Genomic DNA, 21,523 nt, shown 5'->3' on the forward strand with positions numbered 1-21,523 from the left:
TTTTGTCTAAGATTCTTAGCCTATGTCATTGCATACCAAGCTGTTTATTAAAAGTTACGGTTCACTGTAAACACATACGTTATACCAAAATAAAAACGCTTCAGATAATGTCTTGATATTCAATTCAGTTTCTCACATGACATCTTATGAAGTTAGTAGAAATGTTACAGACTTTTGAATCTCGAACACTTTCAATACTGTGCACTGATATTTTCTTTTTTGGAATATAAGCACATTCATGATTTTTTTTTACAAACGTCAACAAATTTCACAATGTGTAGCAATGTACTGAAACAATTATAAAAATATTTGTTTTTATTTTGGATGATGCAGGGCATCCGAAGAGAGATTTTTCTAACAAAATGAAAGTATAATTTTTAGCAATAGGTATCTAGGAAAAGGCCACTACATACGTTATAAATTCCAAATTTCCACAACCTGGCAAATACTGGTACACGCTAGCAAATTTAGATTTGCAATTACAGAATATGATTCTAATTTTTTCCTTTGCTCTTTATTCTAACACTACACTAAGTTTACTGTTTTATTTCGCTGCAGTTGATATTGTGTAGAACAATAAGAAAATCATAGTGAACAATGCATTCAACAAAATTCCACACACATTTCTAGATACCTATATCTAATAAGTTCAAAAGAAAGGACACACTTAGGGAGGTATTTTGGTGGTCAAGTCACTAAATAGAGATTAGCTGGTTTCCCGGCATAGCCCAGGATGTAATAAACATTGACTGAAATACATGTTCTAGCTGGTTTCTAGGCGTTGCCAGGGATGTAATATAGACACATTATGTTGTATATTACCTGTTCTCTTCTCCCTAAGGTAAAACAATTTCATATACATGCTGTAAATTACCTATGCTAGGGATAAAACATGAACAATACAAGTCCGGGGGTAGATAAAACAAATAATACATAGAGATGAAAGATTCCTCTCCCCTAAGAATAAAACATATGTTCAATATCTGCTTTTGTTTTTTCATTGTTTATACGGTCCCGAGCAACGCCGGGTAGCCCTGCTAGTCTTCTTCTATATATATAAAAGGCAAAAATCGGTGTGTATGTATGTATGTATGTATGTATGTATGTATGTATGTTTGTTTGTAACGCTAAAACTTTTGAAAGACGGAACCAGAGTTGACAAATTTGGTATCATATTGCACCTTGATCACCCGGATGACAAATATCGAAATTTCACGTCAAACGGACCAGTAGAAAGGGGTCAACTGATCGTTTTTCTCCTAGGGGGGCCCCCAAAAAAACCTGTCATTTTAACGTTATTCAATACGTGTCACGTGACGTGACGTCAGCTCAAACTTTTGACAGACACAACCAAAGTTGACAAATTATGTATCATATTGAACCTTGATCACCCGCATGACAAATATCGAAATTCCACACCAAACGGACCATTAAAAGGGGGTGAACTGATCATTTCTCTCCTAGGGGGGCCCCCCAAAAAACCTGTCATTTTAATGTTAATATTACATAATCCAAAAACGCTTAGTCATGTCACGTGACGTGACGTCAACATCCAGTAATGGCAAACAAATGTAAACAAACACTTTGTTTTACCGATACTTTTGTAATTTCTCTTCTGCTTTGTTCTAGAGATTATTAAACTCCATGACAATGTCTCCAACGTATTTAACTGGTTAAAAATAGTATTTATACAAGAGTTTTAACGAAAAATATCAGGAAAAAATGTACAGGAATAAAAAAAAATTCAGCTTTCAAAATATTCGTCGATAAAAAAACCGATCTTTATATTTACGCTAGCCATTTTGTATATTACCACGTGACCTGCTATCTCTTAAACTGGAGGGGGGGGATCCACTTGAATCCAACAAAACCAGTAATTTTTTTTTTCTATTATATATACATCATTTTCTATAAAATTAAGTGTAGACTTTATAATTAAAACAAAAAATGTTATTCATACTAAAAAAAAAAACGCTTAGTCATGTCACGTGACGTGACGTCAACATCCACTAATGGCGAACAATTGTACCTATTTACTATGCCTCCCCACGGGACAGAGTTAGACACCAGGGTCGTTTTTTAACGTGGAGAAAAGGTACAAAAATAAAAATTGTCTCAGTCGTGGAGGATTTCTCCTCCACCGAAAGAGAACAAGAAATAGAAGTGCAGCATCTGAAGAACAGATACTACACTTTGATCTTGACCAAAAGGCCAAGAATGCGAACAATTGTAAATAACAACTTTTTCCACAAAACCAACACCGTCTTTCTTTTTTTTCTCTCTCTCTTTCTCTCTCTCACCCACTTACTCTTCCCTCTCTCTCACCCTCTTTCTCTTGACGTCACACCACTGTTAAACTGTGGGGGGGGGAACACATTCCCAGGCATTATCTCCTATAGATGCACATTTTATTAGAAATTCAGCTTTCAAAATATTAGACGATAATAAAAATATAAAACCAACACCCTCTTTCTCTTTTCTCTCTCTCTCACCAACTTACTCTTCTCTCTCTCTCACCCTCTTTCTCTTGACCTCCTACTACTGTTAAACTGTGTGTGTGTGGGGGGGGGAAGAGGCAGCTTGAAAACCAACAAAAACAGTGCACAGTTTCCCAAGCATTTGGGGTGGGAAGGGGGGGAAGAAGCCGAGCGCACAGTTTCGTGTGAGAGAGAGAGAACAATTCTCAACCTATATACTCAACAAATTTTTTATCTACAGATTTGAAAGTTTGTATATAGGGTATTCAGACATATGGAAATATATCTAGCATAATCTATCTATTATATCTATAAAAGTGAAAATGTGTGTGTGTGTGAGGTAGCCAGAGAGAGAGAGAGAGAGAGAGAGAGAGAGAGAGAGAGAGAGACAACAATTCTCAACCTATATATTCAATACATTTTTTATCTACAGATTTGAAAATTTTTTATATAGGGTATTCAGACATATGGAAATATATCTAGCATAATCTATCTATTATATCTATAAAAGTGAAAATGTGTGTGTGTGTGTGTGTGTGCGTAAGAGAGAGAGAAAACAATTCTCAACCTATATACTCAACGTATTTTTATCTACGGATTTTAAACTTTGTATATAGGGTATTCAGACATATAGAAATATATCTAGCATAATCTATACATTATATCTATAAAAGTGAGAATGTGAGTGTGAGAGAGAGAGAGAACAATTCTCAACCTATATATTCAACAAATTTTTTACCTACAGATTTGAAAATTTGTATATTGGGTATTCAGACATATGGAAATATATCTAGCATAATCTATCTATTATATCTATAAAAGTGAGAATGTGTGTGAAAGAGAGAGAGAGAGAGAACAATTCTCAACCTATATATTCAACAAATTCTATCTTTACAGATTTGAAAATTTGTATATAGGGTATTCAGACATTTGGAAATATATCTAGCATAATCTATTATATCTATAAAAGTGAGAATGTGTGTGTGAGAGAGAGAGAAAGAACAATTCTCAACCTATATACTCAACAAATTTTTTATCTACAGATTTAAAAATTTGTATATAGGGTATTCAGACATATAGAAATATATCTAGCATAACCTATCTATTATATCTATAAAATGACCATGTGTGTGTGTGTGTGAGAGAGAGAGAGAGTCAGAGAGAGAGAGAGAACAATTTTCAGCTTGTGTGTGTGTGAGAAAGAGAGAGAGAGAAAGAGAGGAAGGAAAATTCTCACCCTATATATTCAACAAATTTTTTATCTACATATTAGAAAATTTGGATATAGGGTATTCAGACGTATGGAAATATATCTAGCATAATCTATCTATTATATCTATAAAAGTGAGAATGTGTGTGTGAGAGAGAGAGAAAGAGAGAGAGAGAGAACAATTCTCAACCTATATATTCAACTAATTTTTTATCTGGCAAAAATCGGTGTGTATGTATGTATGTATGTATGTATGTTTGTTTGTAACGCTAAAACTTTTGAAAGACGGAACCAGAGTTGACAAATTTGGTATCATATTGCACCTTGATCACCCGGATGACAAATATCGAAATTTCACGTCAAACGGACCAGTAGAAAGGGGTCAACTGATCGTTTTTCTCCTAGGGGGGCCCCCAAAAAAACCTGTCATTTTAACGTTATTCAATACGTGTCACGTGACGTGACGTCAGCTCAAACTTTTGACAGACACAACCAAAGTTGACAAATTATGTATCATATTGAACCTTGATCACCCGCATGACAAATATCGAAATTCCACACCAAACGGACCATTAAAAGGGGGTGAACTGATCATTTCTCTCCTAGGGGGGGCCCCCAAAAAAACCTGTCATTTTAATGTTAATATTACATAATCCAAAAACGCTTAGTCATGTCACGTGACGTGACGTCAACATCCAGTAATGGCAAACAAATGTAAACAAACACTTTGTTTTACCGATACTTTTGTAATTTCTCTTCTGCTTTGTTCTAGAGATTATTAAACTCCATGACAATGTCTCCAACGTATTTAACTGGTTAAAAATAGTATTTATACAAGAGTTTTAACGAAAAATATCAGGAAAAAATGTACAGGAATAAAAAAAAATTCAGCTTTCAAAATATTCGTCGATAAAAAAACCGATCTTTATATTTACGCTAGCCATTTTGTATATTACCACGTGACCTGCTATCTCTTAAACTGGAGGGGGGGGATCCACTTGAATCCAACAAAACCAGTAATTTTTTTTTTCTATTATATATACATCATTTTCTATAAAATTAAGTGTAGACTTTATAATTAAAACAAAAAATGTTATTCATACTAAAAAAAAAAACGCTTAGTCATGTCACGTGACGTGACGTCAACATCCACTAATGGCGAACAATTGTACCTATTTACTATGCCTCCCCACGGGACAGAGTTAGACACCAGGGTCGTTTTTTAACGTGGAGAAAAGGTACAAAAATAAAAATTGTCTCAGTCGTGGAGGATTTCTCCTCCACCGAAAGAGAACAAGAAATAGAAGTGCAGCATCTGAAGAACAGATACTACACTTTGATCTTGACCAAAAGGCCAAGAATGCGAACAATTGTAAATAACAACTTTTTCCACAAAACCAACACCGTCTTTCTTTTTTTTCTCTCTCTCTTTCTCTCTCTCACCCACTTACTCTTCCCTCTCTCTCACCCTCTTTCTCTTGACGTCACACCACTGTTAAACTGTGGGGGGGGGGACACATTCCCAGGCATTATCTCCTATAGATGCACATTTTATTAGAAATTCAGCTTTCAAAATATTAGACGATAATAAAAATATAAAACCAACACCCTCTTTCTCTTTTCTCTCTCTCTCACCAACTTACTCTTCTCTCTCTCTCACCCTCTTTCTCTTGACCTCCTACTACTGTTAAACTGTGTGTGTGTGGGGGGGGGAAGAGGCAGCTTGAAAACCAACAAAAACAGTGCACAGTTTCCCAAGCATTTGGGGTGGGAAGGGGGGGAAGAAGCCGAGCGCACAGTTTCGTGTGAGAGAGAGAGAACAATTCTCAACCTATATACTCAACAAATTTTTTATCTACAGATTTGAAAGTTTGTATATAGGGTATTCAGACATATGGAAATATATCTAGCATAATCTATCTATTATATCTATAAAAGTGAAAATGTGTGTGTGTGTGAGGTAGCCAGAGAGAGAGAGAGAGAGAGAGAGAGAGAGAGAGAGACAACAATTCTCAACCTATATATTCAATACATTTTTTATCTACAGATTTGAAAATTTGTATATAGGGTATTCAGACATATGGAAATATATCTAGCATAATCTATCTATTATATCTATAAAAGTGAAAATGTGTGTGTGTGTGTGTGTGTGTGCGTAAGAGAGAGAGAGAACAATTCTCAACCTATATACTCAACGTATTTTTATCTACGGATTTTAAACTTTGTATATAGGGTATTCAGACATATAGAAATATATCTAGCATAATCTATACATTATATCTATAAAAGTGAGAATGTGAGTGTGAGAGAGAGAGAGAACAATTCTCAACCTATATATTCAACAAATTTTTTACCTACAGATTTGAAAATTTGTATATTGGGTATTCAGACATATGGAAATATATCTAGCATAATCTATCTATTATATCTATAAAAGTGAGAATGTGTGTGAAAGAGAGAGAGAGAGAGAACAATTCTCAACCTATATATTCAACAAATTCTATCTTTACAGATTTGAAAATTTGTATATAGGGTATTCAGACATTTGGAAATATATCTAGCATAATCTATTATATCTATAAAAGTGAGAATGTGTGTGTGAGAGAGAGAGAAAGAACAATTCTCAACCTATATACTCAACAAATTTTTTATCTACAGATTTAAAAATTTGTATATAGGGTATTCAGACATATAGAAATATATCTAGCATAACCTATCTATTATATCTATAAAATGACCATGTGTGTGTGTGTGTGAGAGAGAGAGAGAGTCAGAGAGAGAGAGAGAACAATTTTCAGCTTGTGTGTGTGTGAGAAAGAGAGAGAGAGAAAGAGAGGAAGGAAAATTCTCACCCTATATATTCAACAAATTTTTTATCTACATATTAGAAAATTTGGATATAGGGTATTCAGACGTATGGAAATATATCTAGCATAATCTATCTATTATATCTATAAAAGTGAGAATGTGTGTGTGAGAGAGAGAGAAAGAGAGAGAGAGAGAACAATTCTCAACCTATATATTCAACTAATTTTTTATCTACAGATTTGAAAATGTGTATATTGGGTATTCAGACATATGTAAATATATCTGGCATAATCTATGTATTATATCTATAAAAGTGTGAATGTGAGTGATGGAAAGAGCAAAAAATTCTCAACCTATATAACCTATAAAAGTGAGAATATGTGTGAGAGAGAGAGAGAGAGAACAATTCTCAACCTATATATTCCACACATTTTTGGGCACAGATTTGGAAATTTGTATATAGGGTAGGCAGACATATAGAAATATATCTAGCATAATCTATCTATTATATCTATAACAGTGAGAACTTGTGTGTGTGTGTGTGTGTGAGAGAGAGAGAGAACAATTCTTAACCTACATACTCCACAAATTTTTTACCTACAGTTTAGAAAATTTGTATATAGGGTATTCAGACATATGGAAATATATCTAGCATAATCTATCTATTATAACTACAAAAGTTAGAATGTGTGTGTGAGAGAGAGAGAGAGAGAACAATTCTAAACCTATATATTCAACAAATTTTTTATCTACAGATTTGAAACTTTGTATATAGGGTATTCAGACATATGGAAATATATCTAGCATAATCTATCTATTTTATCTATAAAAGTGAGAATGCGTGTGTGTGAGATAGCGAGAGAGAGAGAGAGAAAAAGAGAGAGATAAAAATTCTCAACCTATACATTCAACAAATTTTTTATCCACAGATTTGAACATTTGTATATAGGGTGTTCAGACATATAGAAATATATCTAGCATAATCTATCTATTATATGTATAAAAGTGAGAATGTGTGTGTGTGTGAGAGAGAGGACAATTGTCAACCTATGCATACAACAAATTTTTTATCTACAGATTTCAAAATTTGTATATTGGGCATTCAGACATATTTCAATATATCTGGCATAATCTGTCTATTATATCTATAAAAGTGAGAATGTGTGTGATAGAGAGAGAGAGAACAATTCTCAACCTATATACTCAACAAATTTTTTATCTACAGATTTGAAAATTTGTATATAGGGTATTCAGACATATGGAAATATATCTAGCATAATCTATTATATCTATAAAAGTGAGAATGTGTGTGTGTGTGTGAGAGAGAGAGAGAGAGAGAGAGAACAATTCTCAACCCATATACTCAACAAATTCTTTATCTACAGATTTTAAAATTTGTATATAGAGTATTCATACAAATAGAAATATATCTAGGATAATCTTTCTATTATATCTATAAAAGTGAGAATGTGTGTGTGTGTGAGCGAGAGAGAGAGAGAGAGAGAGAGAGAGAACAGTTCTCAACCTATACATTCAACAAATTTTTATATATAGGGTATTCAGAAATATCGAAATATATCTAGCATAATCTATTATATCATTAAAAGTTAGAATGTGTGTGTGTGAGAGATAGAGAGAACAATTCTCAACCTATGCACTCTACAAATTTTTTATCTACAAATTAGAAAATTTGTATATAGGGTATTCACACATATGGAAATATATCTAGCATAATCTATCTATTATATCTATAAAAGTTAGAATGTGTGTGTGAGGTAGCCAGAGAGAGAGAGAGAGAGAGTAAGAACAATTTTCAACCTATATATTCAACAAATATTGGATCTACAGATTAGAAAATTTGTATATAGGGTATTCAGACATATGGAAATATATCTAGCATAATCTATCTATTATATCTCTAAAATTGAGAATGTGTGTGTGAGAGAGAGAGAGAGAACAATTTTCAACCTATATACTCAACAAATTTTTTTATCTACAGATTTGAAAATTTTTATATAGGGTATTCAGACATATGGAAATATATCTAGAGTAATCTATCTATTATATCTATAAAAGTGAGAATGCGTGTGTGTGTGTGAGAGAGAGCGACACAGAACAATTCTCAACCTATATATTCAACAAATTTTTTATGTACAGATCTGAAATATCACATTTGTATAGAAGTAGAAATCTTGATACCTACTCTGATACCTAATAAAAGAAAGGACACTCTTTAGGGCGGATTTTGATTATAACAAGTCACTAATTAGAAATTATAATAAACATTCTAATAATTTAAGAATTTTACCAAAATAAAATTGCATGGTAATCACCCAATTTCTGCCACAAAATTTTGATTGGCAGAACTCATAAACATAAAATATATATTTTCTAATTTCATCTTTTTTTTTTCTTTTTACATAATCTGGTTTGATGTTTTCCCAAATATTCAAATCACTATATTTTGCTGCTTAATATCAAATACAGCAACTGAGTTATTTTTATGCATCAAACAATTACATTTTCTCATTCATCCAAACTAATCACTGAACATCAATTTCATATTTTCTTCACTAAAATATTACTGTGCTTGATGTCATCAAGTGGAGCGGATCATTTTTTTTTCATTTGTTCACACATTTTTCCAATTTATATATATTTTAAAGATTCTTAGCCTATGTCATTGCATACCAATCTGTTTATTAAAAGTTAAGGTTCACTGTAAACACATATGTTACACCAAAATAAAAACGCTTCAGATAATGTCTTGATATTCAATTCAGTTTCTCACATGACATCTTATGAAGTTAGTAGAAATGTTACAGACTTTTGAATCTCAAACACTTTCAATACTGTGCACTGATATTTTCTTTTTTGCAATATAAGCACATTCATGATTTTTTTTACAAACGTTAAAAACTTTCACATTGTGTAGCAATATACTGAAACAATTATAAAAATATTTGTTTTTATTTTGAATGATGCAGGGCATCTGAAGAGAGATTTTTCTAACAAAATGAAAGTATAATTTTTAGCAATAGGTATCTAGGAAAAGGCCACTACATATGTTATAAGTTCCAAATTTCCACAACCTGGCAAATACTGGTACATGCTAGCAAATTTAGATTTGCAATTACAAAATATGATTCTAATTTTTTCCTTTGCTCTTTATTCTAACACTACACTAAGTTTACTGTGTTATTTCGCTACAGTTGATATTGTGTAGAACAATAAGAAAATCATAGTGAACAATGCATTCAACAAAATTTCACACACATTTCTAGATACCTATATCTAATAAGTTCAAAAGAAAGGGCACACTTAGGGAGGTATTTTGGTGGTCAAGTCACTAAAAAGAGATTAGCTGGTTTCCCGGCATAGCCCAGGATATAATAAAGATTGACTGAAATACATGTTCTAGCTGGTTTCTAGGCGTTGCCAGGGATGTAATATAGACACATTATGTTGTATATTACCTGTTCTCTTCTCCCTAAGGTAAAACAATTTCATATACATGCTGTAAATTACCTATGCTAGGGATAAAACATGAACAATATCAGTCCTAGGGTAGATAAAACAAATAATACATAGAGATGAAAGATTCCTCTCCCCTAAGAATCAAACATATGTTCAATATCTGCTTTTGTTTTTTCATTGTTTATACGGTCCCGAGCAACGCCGGGTAGCCCTGCTAGTCTTCTATATATATAAATCCCAAATGTCTGTGAGTTTGTATGTTTGTATGTAACGCTAAAACTTTTGAAAGACACAACCAGACTTGATAAATTTGGTATCATATCGAAGCCCCGTGTCCCGGATGACAAATATTGAAATTTCACGTCAAACGGACGAGGAGAAAGGGGTAAACGTATCAGTTATCTCCAAGGGGGTCCCAAAAAAAACTGTCATTGTAATGCTTTTTATTACGTAATTCTTGAATGATCCAATGTAATTCATACGTAAAAAAAAAAAGCTTAGTCATGTCACGTGACGTGACGTCAACGTCCACTAATGGCGAACAATTGTTAATAAAAAAATCTTTCTCCGATACTTTTGCATTTTTCTCTTCGGCTCAGTTATATCTTTTTTTTTACTTTATGCCAATGTTTCCATCGTTATTACCTGGTTAAAAATATTATTTATACAAGAGTTTTAACGAAAAATGTCAGGAAAAAATGTACGGGAATAAAAAAATTCACCTTTCAAAATATTAGACGATTATAAAAATATCGTAATATTTATGTAATGTAAAATAATTAGCCATTTTGTATATTACCACGTGACCTCATACCTCTTAAGCTGGAAGGGGGGGGAGTAAAACCAACACCGTCTCTCTCTCTCACACTTACTCTCTCTCTCTCTCACTTTCTCTATCACCCTCTTTCTATTTTTCTATTCGTTTAAAAACGCTTAGTCATGTCACGTGACGTGACGTCACGGTTTGGTTACTATGGAAACACTTACTTTTTGTGCTGCTTCGAAAAGGAACAAAATTCAACATACACCGCTTCCTCTTCCCTCCCTCCCTCTCTCTCTCTCTCTCTCTCTCTCTCTCTCACACACACACACACTTTCTTCGGTGTGTTTTTGTTGTTACGTACGTATTTTTTTATATTTTTATCTCAGTAATTTTTATTATATTTAATAGCATTTTCTTTTTTTTTTTTTACATGGGAAAATATTATATTTGTTATATTTTTGTCTTTTGACAACTTTTTTGAATCTATGTGTACAGTAATACAAACCCAGATATTTTTTTAAATATTGTATATTCTGAAGCATTAAGATGAAGCATAAATATATAAACATGATTACGAAACTTTTCCCTGAAGCAAGAAGAAAAGTTATTCATTGTGTAAAAAAAAAAAACACAGAACATATAAGACATTTAACTATGATTATAACTTTTCATAACTGTTACATACGATAATATTTTACATCTTTCAAGACGTCGTCTTATTCTCTCTTTAAAACAATAAGTGTGGGAAAACATTGTTATACATAAAAAAAACGGATAAAAATACGGTTAAAAACTCGCTACATATATGTTACCGTGACATAAGTATTTCGTATAGTTTTTCATTTATTTTTCGATTACATCGGTAAACACTGTATGTTTTTCGAGCTGAATAAATATAACATTTATTTTTTTATACTTTTTCAAATCTGTGTACAGTCATCGTAATTTGTAACAATAATTATTCCGTGAATTATCGAATACTATTCTGAATATTAAACATTCAATTACATTCCTATTTCAGTCACCTATATTATTTACGGTGAACCAAACCTAAATATTTTTTATAGTTAAGTTTTACTATCAGATTCGTTGCCAGGGACCTCGATTACCTATAAAAAAAACAATTTAGAGTGGTCGGTGGTGTTCTGTAGTAGCGTATCTGGATATTTACCTTTTTTTTTTTTTCTTGCTTAAAAAAAAATAGTATTTAAACTGACTTTTTCGTTTAAAAATGGAATTATTTTCCTTTCGTTATTAACTTTAAAACATAAAATTTTTGGTAATTATACAGTTTAGTGACGACATTAAAAAAATGGAAATACTGAAAAATATATTTTATTGTACAAAACTGTTATAGACTGAAGTTCTCCGAAAAAGAATTTCACTTCATTTGATCAAGTAGTTTCTTTTTTTTTTTTTTCTGTTTTTTTTTACAGCGAAAACCAATTATTTATCACGCCGTCGTCAACTTTGCCATTTTGTAAATGTACATAGCATTTTATGCCAAATTTCGCAATCTAGCCTTTTTTTTCCTCGCCATATTGAGATGCGCACAACACCTCTGCAATTTTTTACGTTTATTTTTTTTTTCTTTTTTTCTGTTTTTTTAAAATCTGCAATTTTTTGGCATTTTTTTTTTTTTTTTAAATAAGAATACTATTGATTATGCAAAGAAATTGAAGAATGCAAAGAATTGAAGAATTTTTAAACGAGATTATTATAAAAATATTTGTGGCCAAGGAGGGGAGATACTTATATTCTCTTATACAAAAACTGGGGAATTTCTCTCTCTCTCTCTCTCTCTCTCTCTCTCTCTCTCTCTCTCTCTCTATCACCCTCTTTCTATCGAAAACCATACATTGGTTAGCGATGTAAACATTCAAATTCATTATATCATTCGCGCCATTTTTTATCAGCAGCGATTTGATTTTTCACGTAAGTAATAGAAATTATATTTATATACTTTAGATATTGATTGCTTTCTTTTCATTTATATAACTTATTAACATTTACTTATTTATTTATTTCATATGCTAATATGTTTCAGATTATACAATACACTTTATTACAAATACTTCTGTAAACAGTTAACACGAAACTATATAAAAATCTCGGAATTTCTCTGTTAAAAGTGGGTTATTTATTTAAATTTTTAAAATCTATAAAACTTTTTCTATTGATTTTATTTTTACGATATTTACAGGGTCAATGTGAAATTTTATGTTCTTTCCAATAAATCGAATATAATATTTTAAACAAACGTTTTTTTTTTTTAATTCACGAACCCCACCCCCCAATCCCATCTGAAATTTTATGTTCTTTCCAATAAATCGAATATACTATTTTAGACATACTTGGGTAAAAATATTTAACATATAACACTTTTTTCCATACTTACGGTGTTAAAGAGGGTGTGAGACGCTATCTTGATTTTTCGAATACATCGATAAACACTGTATGTTTTTCGAGCTGATTAAATATGTTACATTGAATAAAAACACAAAAAATATATCCAGTTGCCTTCGATAACATTTATTTGTTATATATTTGTCTTTTGACAACTTTTTTGAATCTATGTGTACAGTAATACAAACCCAAATATTTTTTTTTATAAACAGTAATGAATTTTCCGAACTAAATATTTTTCAATTTTTTATATTTTAAAATCAAAATTTTTCTATTGATTCTATTTTTACGATATTTTCAGGGTCAATGTGAAATTTTATGTTCTTTCCAATAGATCGATTATAATATTATAGACAAACGTTTTTTTTTTTAAATTCACGAAACCCCCCCCCCCCACCCCCATCCCATGTGAAATTTTATGTTTTTTCCAATAAATCGAATATATTATTATAGACATACTTGGGTAAAAATATTTGTTGTCAAGGAGGGGAGATACTTATATTCTCTTTTACAAAAACTGGGGAATTTCTCTCTCTCTCTCTCTCTCTATCACCCTCTTTCTATCGAAAACCATACATTGGTTAGCGATGTAAACATTCAAATTCATTATATCATTCGCGCCATTTTATAAAAATATTTGTTGTCAAGGAGGGGAGATACTTATATTCTCTTATACAAAAACTGGGGAATTTTTCTCTCTCTCTCTCTCTCTCTCTCTCTCTATCACCCTCTTTCTATCGAAAACCATACATTGGTTAGCGCCATTTTTATCAGCAGCGATTTGATTTTTCACGTAAGTAATAGAAATTATATTTATATACTTTAGATATTGATTGCTTTCTTTTCTTTTATATAACTTATTAACATTTACTTATTTATTTATTTCATATGCTAATATGTTTCAGATTATACAATACACTTTATTACAAATACTTCTGTAAACAGTTAACACGAAACTATATAAAAATCTCGGAATTTCTCTGTTAAAAGTGGGTTATTTATTTTCTTTATTGATTATACTTCCAAAATAAACTATTAAAGTTGTATGAAAAATTATAGAAATATATTTTTTTTAAACAGTAATAAATTTTCCCAACTCAATATTTTACAATTTTTAAATTTTTAAAATCTATCAAAAATTTTCTATTGATTTTATTTTTACGATATTTTCAGGGTCAATGTGAAATTTTATGTTCTTTCCAATAAATCGAATATAATATTTTAGACAAACGTTTTTTTTTTAAAATTCAAGAACCCCCCCCCACAATCCCATGTGAAATTTTATGTTCTTTCCAATAAATCGATTATAATATTTTAGACATACTTGGGTAAAAATATTTTGTTTCCATGTTTTCGGAATTTTTTTTTTTTTTTTTTTACCTTTTTTTATAATTTTTAATAGCATTTTCTTCTTATATTACAACGTTAATGTTTATGAATATTGAAATAAAATACATTACTACAGATTTATTAATAATATCTCTCTTTTAATCACTTTTATCGTCTATCAGTTAATTTTTGTGCTGATTCGATTTTTATTAATTAACACATTTTATTATTTTAATGAAAAATAATAGTTTCAATCATATGCTAATACTTTTTGGGTAAAAATATTTTGTTTCCATGTTTTTTTTACCTTTTTTCACATTCAACACACAAAACTAGAACACATAGAAATGACAAAAGTTGGGAAATTATTTTTCTATTCATTTTAAGAAAAAAGCAAAAATTCGATAAATTCTGGTACCAGTTATTTATTAAACTCAATGCTATTTTTTTGTAAAATTATTTTGTTTCCATGTTTTGGGAGTTTTTTTTCTCTCTCTCTCTCTCTCTCTCTCTCTCTCTCTCTCTCTCTCTATCACCCTCTTTCTATCGAAAACCATACATTGGTTAGCGATGTAAACATTCAAATTCATTATATCATTCGTGCCATTTTTTATCAGCAGCGATTTGATTTTTCACGTAAGTAATAGAAATTATATTTATATACTTTAGATATTGATTGCTTTCTTTTCATTTATATAACTTATTAACATTTACTTATTTATTTAGCATTTTCTTTTTATATTACAACGTTAATGTTTATGAATATTGAAATAAAATACATTACTACAGATTTATTAATAATATCTCTCTTTTAATCACTTTTATCAGCTATCAGTTAATTTTTGTGCTGATTCGATTTTTATTAATAAACACATTTTATTATTTTAATAAACTATTACAGTTGTTTTAAAAGTAATAGAAATATTTTTTTTTTAAACAGTAATGAATTTTCACAACTCAATATTTTACAATTGCTAAATTTTTAAAATCTATCAAAATTTTTCTATTGATTCTATTTTTACGATATTTACAGGGTCAATGTGAAATTTTATGTTCTTTCCAATAAATCGAATATAATATTTTAGACAAACGTTTTTTTTTAATTCACGACCCCCCCCCCCAATCCCAATTTTTAAGTGTCTATTAAAAAATAAATACTTACTTTAGTAACCCGATAGTAAATTATTAATTTACCCACAAATTGAAGAGAAAAGGTCAATACATAATATATTCAAATTTAAAAAAAAAACAGTGTTCTTTTAGAATTTTACCTGTAAAGTTTGAAGTTTAAAACCTTTTTTTTAACCACGTTATTTGATTTTTTTTTTTGTTTTAATGGAACCTTGGTCCTTGCTCCTTTAATTGAAAAAAAAATTAGGGCTTGAATTACATTTTTAAAGGAGTTATATTGGCTGCTTTCTTTTTATTTATAGAACTTAATAACATTTATTTATTTATTTCATATGCTAATATTTTTGGAATTTTACAATACACTTTATTACAAATACTTTGGCAACAGTTTATTTAACTCATATTGCTAATACTTTTTGGATAAAAATATTTTGTTTCCATTTTTCGGAATTTTCTTTTTCTTTTTACCTTTTTTTATAATTTTTTATAGCATTTTCTTTTTAAATTACAACATTATACATTAGGCACCGCCAAAAATGGCCGCAAAATCAAGTTTTTGTTTTTTTAAACGAAATTACGTTTATTAAAATCCATTATTTCTGAGTAACTTTTTTTTTCCAGAAAGATTAAACCCTGAATTTTATCATTTAGAAAACAGAATAATGTAAAACTTTTTCTACTATTTTTAATTCAATTTTAAATGTTAAATTTTCCCAAAAAGTTAACAATTGACATTTTTTGTCTTGCACAAAAAACGTACTTAAATATTAAAAAAAAAAGGGTTTTTGAAATAATTAATTAATTTATTTATTGTCTAACTAAGATTTAGGATGATTTTCTAAGAGAATATGCAAAAATATTATAATATAAGTACCTGAATTTCAAATAATTCCACTTATTCATATAGGTAACCAAATATTCGCGTTGACGTAGAGTTCAGATCGACTCTGTTTACGTTTTCGTCTGATAAAAAGCAAACTATGGAAGACCAAACAGGCCAAAAAAAACTTATTTTTCAGTGACGAAAATTTCAATGTATTATTAAGCTGAGGCTGGCCAGTACCAGATGGGTGACCATTTGTATGCGTTTAGTTTGTAATGTGTATGTGTGTGGGGGCCAGACTCCCCAAAATGGGGGGGGGGCAATTTAAAGCAGAATAAAAAAAAAATTATTTCAGCGCGTTTGGTCCACCATAGTCATAGGCGGCAAACGTTTTCAAACGGGATCGAAAAAAAAGATGCTATTTTTAACACAAAGGGCACAATATTTATCGAATTTTTTTTTTTTTTTGGTATCGATTATTCAAAGCATGCCCTGTTTAATAATGGTCATGCATTATTCGGCTCGCTAAAAAAAAATTGTTAATTTATTTATCAAAAATTTTTAAATAGATTTTTTAGTATACATATTAAATTTTTTTTTTTTTTTTTTGCTTAACTTAAATTAATTATTTTACTTAACATATTCACCGAATTTCACACTTCAAAACTCAAAAGCGGGATAATTAAACACAATCGAAGTTCTGATATTCAGACGTCAAAATAAGGTATGCAAACAATTTTTTTTTTTTTTTTTTAAATCTATAATTCTGTCCCTTACAACACAATATGTTGATTTCAGTCTCAGATGATTATTTTAAGCATATTTGTTCCCACTTCAAAACAAGGGGGGGTTTGTAAGCAAAAAAAAAAAATATATATATATATCGTTTATGAAAAATAAGTACACTGTTATAAAGTTCATTCTTCTCCTAATAATCGCTGAAAATTTCGTATTGATCGGATAATTACCTGATTTTTGGTAGATTTTTAAAAAGACGGTCCGTCAAAAAGTACTGATCTGCCCCCCCCCCCAGTTTTGGCGGTGCCTATTATACATTAGTACACATTTATTTTTATTATCTCTCTTAATTTTTTTTTTTAAGTTTTTTATATACTTTTTCATAGCATTTTCTTTTTATATGACAACGTTAATGTTCAAATACATAAAATACATTACGGCACATTTATTAATATTATCTCTCTTTTAATCACTTTTATCGACTATCAGCCAAATAGCCGGGGTCGAAAAGTTGGGAAATTCTTTTTCTATTCATTTAAAGAATATGCTATTAAAAAAAGTAAACGTCGATAAGAGTGAGACATAAACAGTAAAAAAAAAAAAAAAAAAAAATTTTATTTTTAAATGGGTAGTAATGTCTTTTATTTCAATATTCGATATAAGAATACTTTCAATATTTCATATACATAATATTTCAATTAAATAAAAGAAAAAGTCGATAACATTGACACATTTATTTCATATGCTAATATTTTTTGGAACAAATATTTTGTTTCCATGATTTTGGATTTTACAGTAAACTTTATTAAATATTCTTAGAACATACAGAATTAAAAATCATATTTTAAAATATTCACCACATAACAACACTAGGGTTTGAATTACAAACCAATTGAGACCTTTGCTTAATTGAAACAAATAAAAAGTACTTTCAGCCCAAAATACTCATAATTGCCCCCCCCCAAAAAAAAATTGGTGGCCAGAAAGTATCTTATCATTTTCTGTTCTATTTACACATTAAAATTATTATTCGCAGTAAAGAAATATATTTATTTTATGAAAACTACTTATCTGCCCTATATTTAAATGTAATATTCATTTTAAGCATCCCTGAAAACCTGTAAAAGACTGCACCCCTCTCCCACATTTGCTAATGCATTCTACTAAACATGTATACAATTTTTCCTTTTTCGTTGCAGTTTGCACATTCTTTGCCGACTTGAATAGAAACAGTTACAAATATATAAGCATTTTTATTATAAAAGTTTTAATTGTTTATTTGACTTTGCTTTTTACGTTAACAATTTTGTTGCTACATTTCACTTTTATTATTGTATTTTTACCCATACATTTCTTCTAAGAAACGTTTATATATTAAAAAAACAACAAAAAATGCCTAGGAGATCATCAGCATCATCATATGGACGCGCAGCAGCAGCAGCGCGTGAACAGAAACGAAGGCGGTCGGAAGAAAGTGCAGAAGCTCGAGAAGAACGCTTGATGCTTAATCGAATCAGGATTGAAAACAAAAGAGAACATGAAAGTGTGGCCGACAGACAAACACGTTTGACTGCTAGCAGTAGTCGCATGGCTACAATAAGAGAAAATGAAAATGAAGACGATACAGAAATTCGACTAATGGCTAATAGCAGCCGCATTGCTGCAATGAGACAAAATGAAACTGAGGACGAAAGAGAAATTCGTCTAATGGCTAATTACAGCCGCATCGCTGCATTGAGAGAAGATGAAACTGAAGACGAAAGAGAAATTCGTCTTATGGCTCATAGCAATCACATGGCTACAGTGAGATCACAAGAGACACAAGAAATACAACAGAATAGGAGAATGGCTGATCGAACCTTCCAGTCAACACGCAGAACTAATCTAAGACACGAGAGACATAGTCATTGGCTGATGGAAGCATTTTTTTATGATGCAGAGAAACATTATAACACTGACCCGAAAGTAATAATTGGGGAAATGGACAACATTTGTGGACATTGTGGTGCCAAAAAATGGATTGCTGAAAGACCTGGTTTGTGTTGCTTGGGAGGTAAAATCAATTTGCCAAAAATACAAGATCCTCCAGAAGTTCTGAAAACTTTACTGACACAGGATACAACAAAAGCGAAACAATTCAGAAAAAGTCTTCTAAAATACAACTCTGCCTTTCAAATGACATCTTTTGGAGCTTCTAGAAATGTTACTGACTTTGCATTCTTTACCACTTACAAAATACAAGGTCAGTGTTATCACTTGATGGGTGATCTGCTTCCATTACCCGGACATTCTTATGAATTTGTGCAGGTTTATTTTATGGGTGGCAACGAATCAGAAGCACAGCAAAGATGCACGAATGTGCAAGGTGGATTAGACTTGGAGATTGTCATGGAGTTGCAGAACATGCTTCACCAACACCATAAATATGTTGGAATTTTGAAATATGCAATTGAACAGATGCAACATAGTCGTAATCATAAAGTCATCATCAAAGCAGACAAACATCCACCATCAGAACATGCACGGAGATACAATGCACCTACGGCCGATGAAGTTGCTATCATAATGGTGGGTGAACAACATGAATACAGGGACATTGTTTTGCAATTAAGAAGTGGACAACTGCGTCGTATTCCAGAAACTCATAGAGCTTATGATGCACTCCAATACCCACTTATGTTCTGGAATGGACAAGATGGATATCATTTTCAGCTGTGGCAGAGGAATCCACAAACAGGTCTCAATACAACTCGATCTGTAACATCTAAGTGTTTTTATGCATTTCATTTTATGGTGCGAGATGGATTCAATCATGTATTATCTTTAAAAGAAGTGACCAGTCAGTTCATGGTGGATATGTATGCAAAAATAGAAACTGAAAGATTACATTTCATACGAAAAAATCAAAAAAAATTAAGGGTGGAAGAATATATACATCTGCAAGATGCTATGAATTGTGATGGTGACCCGAGAAATATTGGACAACCAGTTATCTTGCCTTCCAGTTATACAGGAGGACCACGATATATGCAACAACGGACTCAAGATGCAATGACTTATGTAAGAAAATTTGGACGAGCTGATCTTTTCATCACATTCACATGTAATCCAAAGTGGAGTGAAATTACTAATGAACTTTTTCCACATCAAAAAGCCAAGGATCGCCATGATTTGATTGCTCGAGTGTTCCATGAAAAACAAAAGAAACTCCTCTGGCTTCTCAAAGAAGGACGAATTTTTGGTGAACTTAGTGCTTATATAACTACGATTGAGTGGCAAAAGAGAGGCCTTCCGCACTCTCACACCCTGATTTGGTGTAAAGATAATATTAATGCTGATGATATAGACAAAATAATTTCGGCTGAACTGCCAAATGAATCTACGGATCCAGAACTTTTCGAAATAATAAAAACTCAATTAATCCATGGACCATGTGGAGTCTTAAATCCAGCGTCACCCTGTATGGAAGATCGTAAATGCTCCAGAAGATATCCAAAGCCTTTTATTGGAGAAACACAGACTGACAATAATGGTTATCCTCTTTATCGCAGACGTTCACCAGAAAATGGAGGCGAATCAACAACCTTAGTTGTTAGAGGACAAATAACAACCGTGGACAATCGATGGATAGTGCCTTATAATAGTTTATTATGTAAAATTCTGAAGGCACATATCAATGTGGAATTTTGCAACTCCATCAAAGCCCTTAAGTACATAACAAAATACATAAACAAGGGTAGTGACATGGCAACATTCAGTATTGGTGATGAGGGTGCAAGGGATGAAATAAAGTTTTATCAGACAGGAAGATACATCTCCAGTAATGAAGCAATATGGAGGATCTTTGGATTTGAAATCCACCAACGATTTCCAACCGTTGTACATTTAGCAGTACATGTTGAGAATGGACAGAGAGTTTATTTCAATGAAGAGACTGCACATAATTTGGCGCAGACACCACCAGAAACAACCTTAACTGCATTTTTTAAACTATGCCAAGAAGATGATTTCGCTAGATCTCTCATGTATACTGAAATTCCTACATATTATACCTGGAGTAAGCAAAAAAAGTGGGTTCGTCGTAAGCAAGGACAAATTGTGCCAGGTCATGACATCAAAGCATCTGACGCTATTGGCCGTGTTTATATTGTGCATCCTAATAACAGAGAATGCTTTTATTTACGATTGCTTCTCCATACTATTCGTGGACCAACATCTTTTGAGGATCTCTGACGCTTTGAAGTTGGACTGTGTACAACATACCAAGAAGCATGTGCTGTACGTGGACTTTTGAAAGACGATGAACACTGGCGGAAAACTTTACAAGAAGCATCAGTCTCACAAATCGCCAATCAAATTAG

At 31.3% G+C, this 21,523-nt stretch overlaps 1 protein-coding gene and 2 pseudogenes across 1 annotated transcript; 1 reads left to right on the top strand and 2 right to left on the bottom strand.

Annotated features, from left to right (window-relative positions):
• Positions 1-2,090: 2,090 nt before the first annotated feature.
• Positions 2,091-2,224, bottom strand: LOC145271814 (U2 spliceosomal RNA; annotated as a pseudogene).
• Positions 2,225-4,920: 2,696 nt separating this feature from the next.
• LOC145271815 (U2 spliceosomal RNA) lies at positions 4,921-5,054 on the bottom strand (annotated as a pseudogene).
• Positions 5,055-18,662: 13,608 nt separating this feature from the next.
• On the top strand, positions 18,663-21,395 carry LOC145270227 (uncharacterized). The gene has a single exon (XM_080125862.1). The coding sequence runs from the start codon at positions 18,663-18,665 to the stop codon at positions 21,393-21,395; it is 2,733 nt and encodes a 910-aa protein (XP_079981988.1).
• Positions 21,396-21,523: the final 128 nt, after the last annotated feature.

This window comes from Euprymna scolopes, chromosome 46, assembly GCF_053919585.1.
Source record: "Euprymna scolopes isolate OS-2025 chromosome 46, ASM5391958v1, whole genome shotgun sequence".
Taxonomy (NCBI): domain Eukaryota; kingdom Metazoa; phylum Mollusca; class Cephalopoda; order Sepiida; family Sepiolidae; genus Euprymna; species Euprymna scolopes.

Bases quoted from the DNA above. Each gene is read 5' to 3' on its own strand.
- LOC145270227 (XM_080125862.1), top strand. From the start codon at position 18,663: ATGCTTAATCGAATCAGGATTGAAAACAAAAGAGAACATGAAAGTGTG.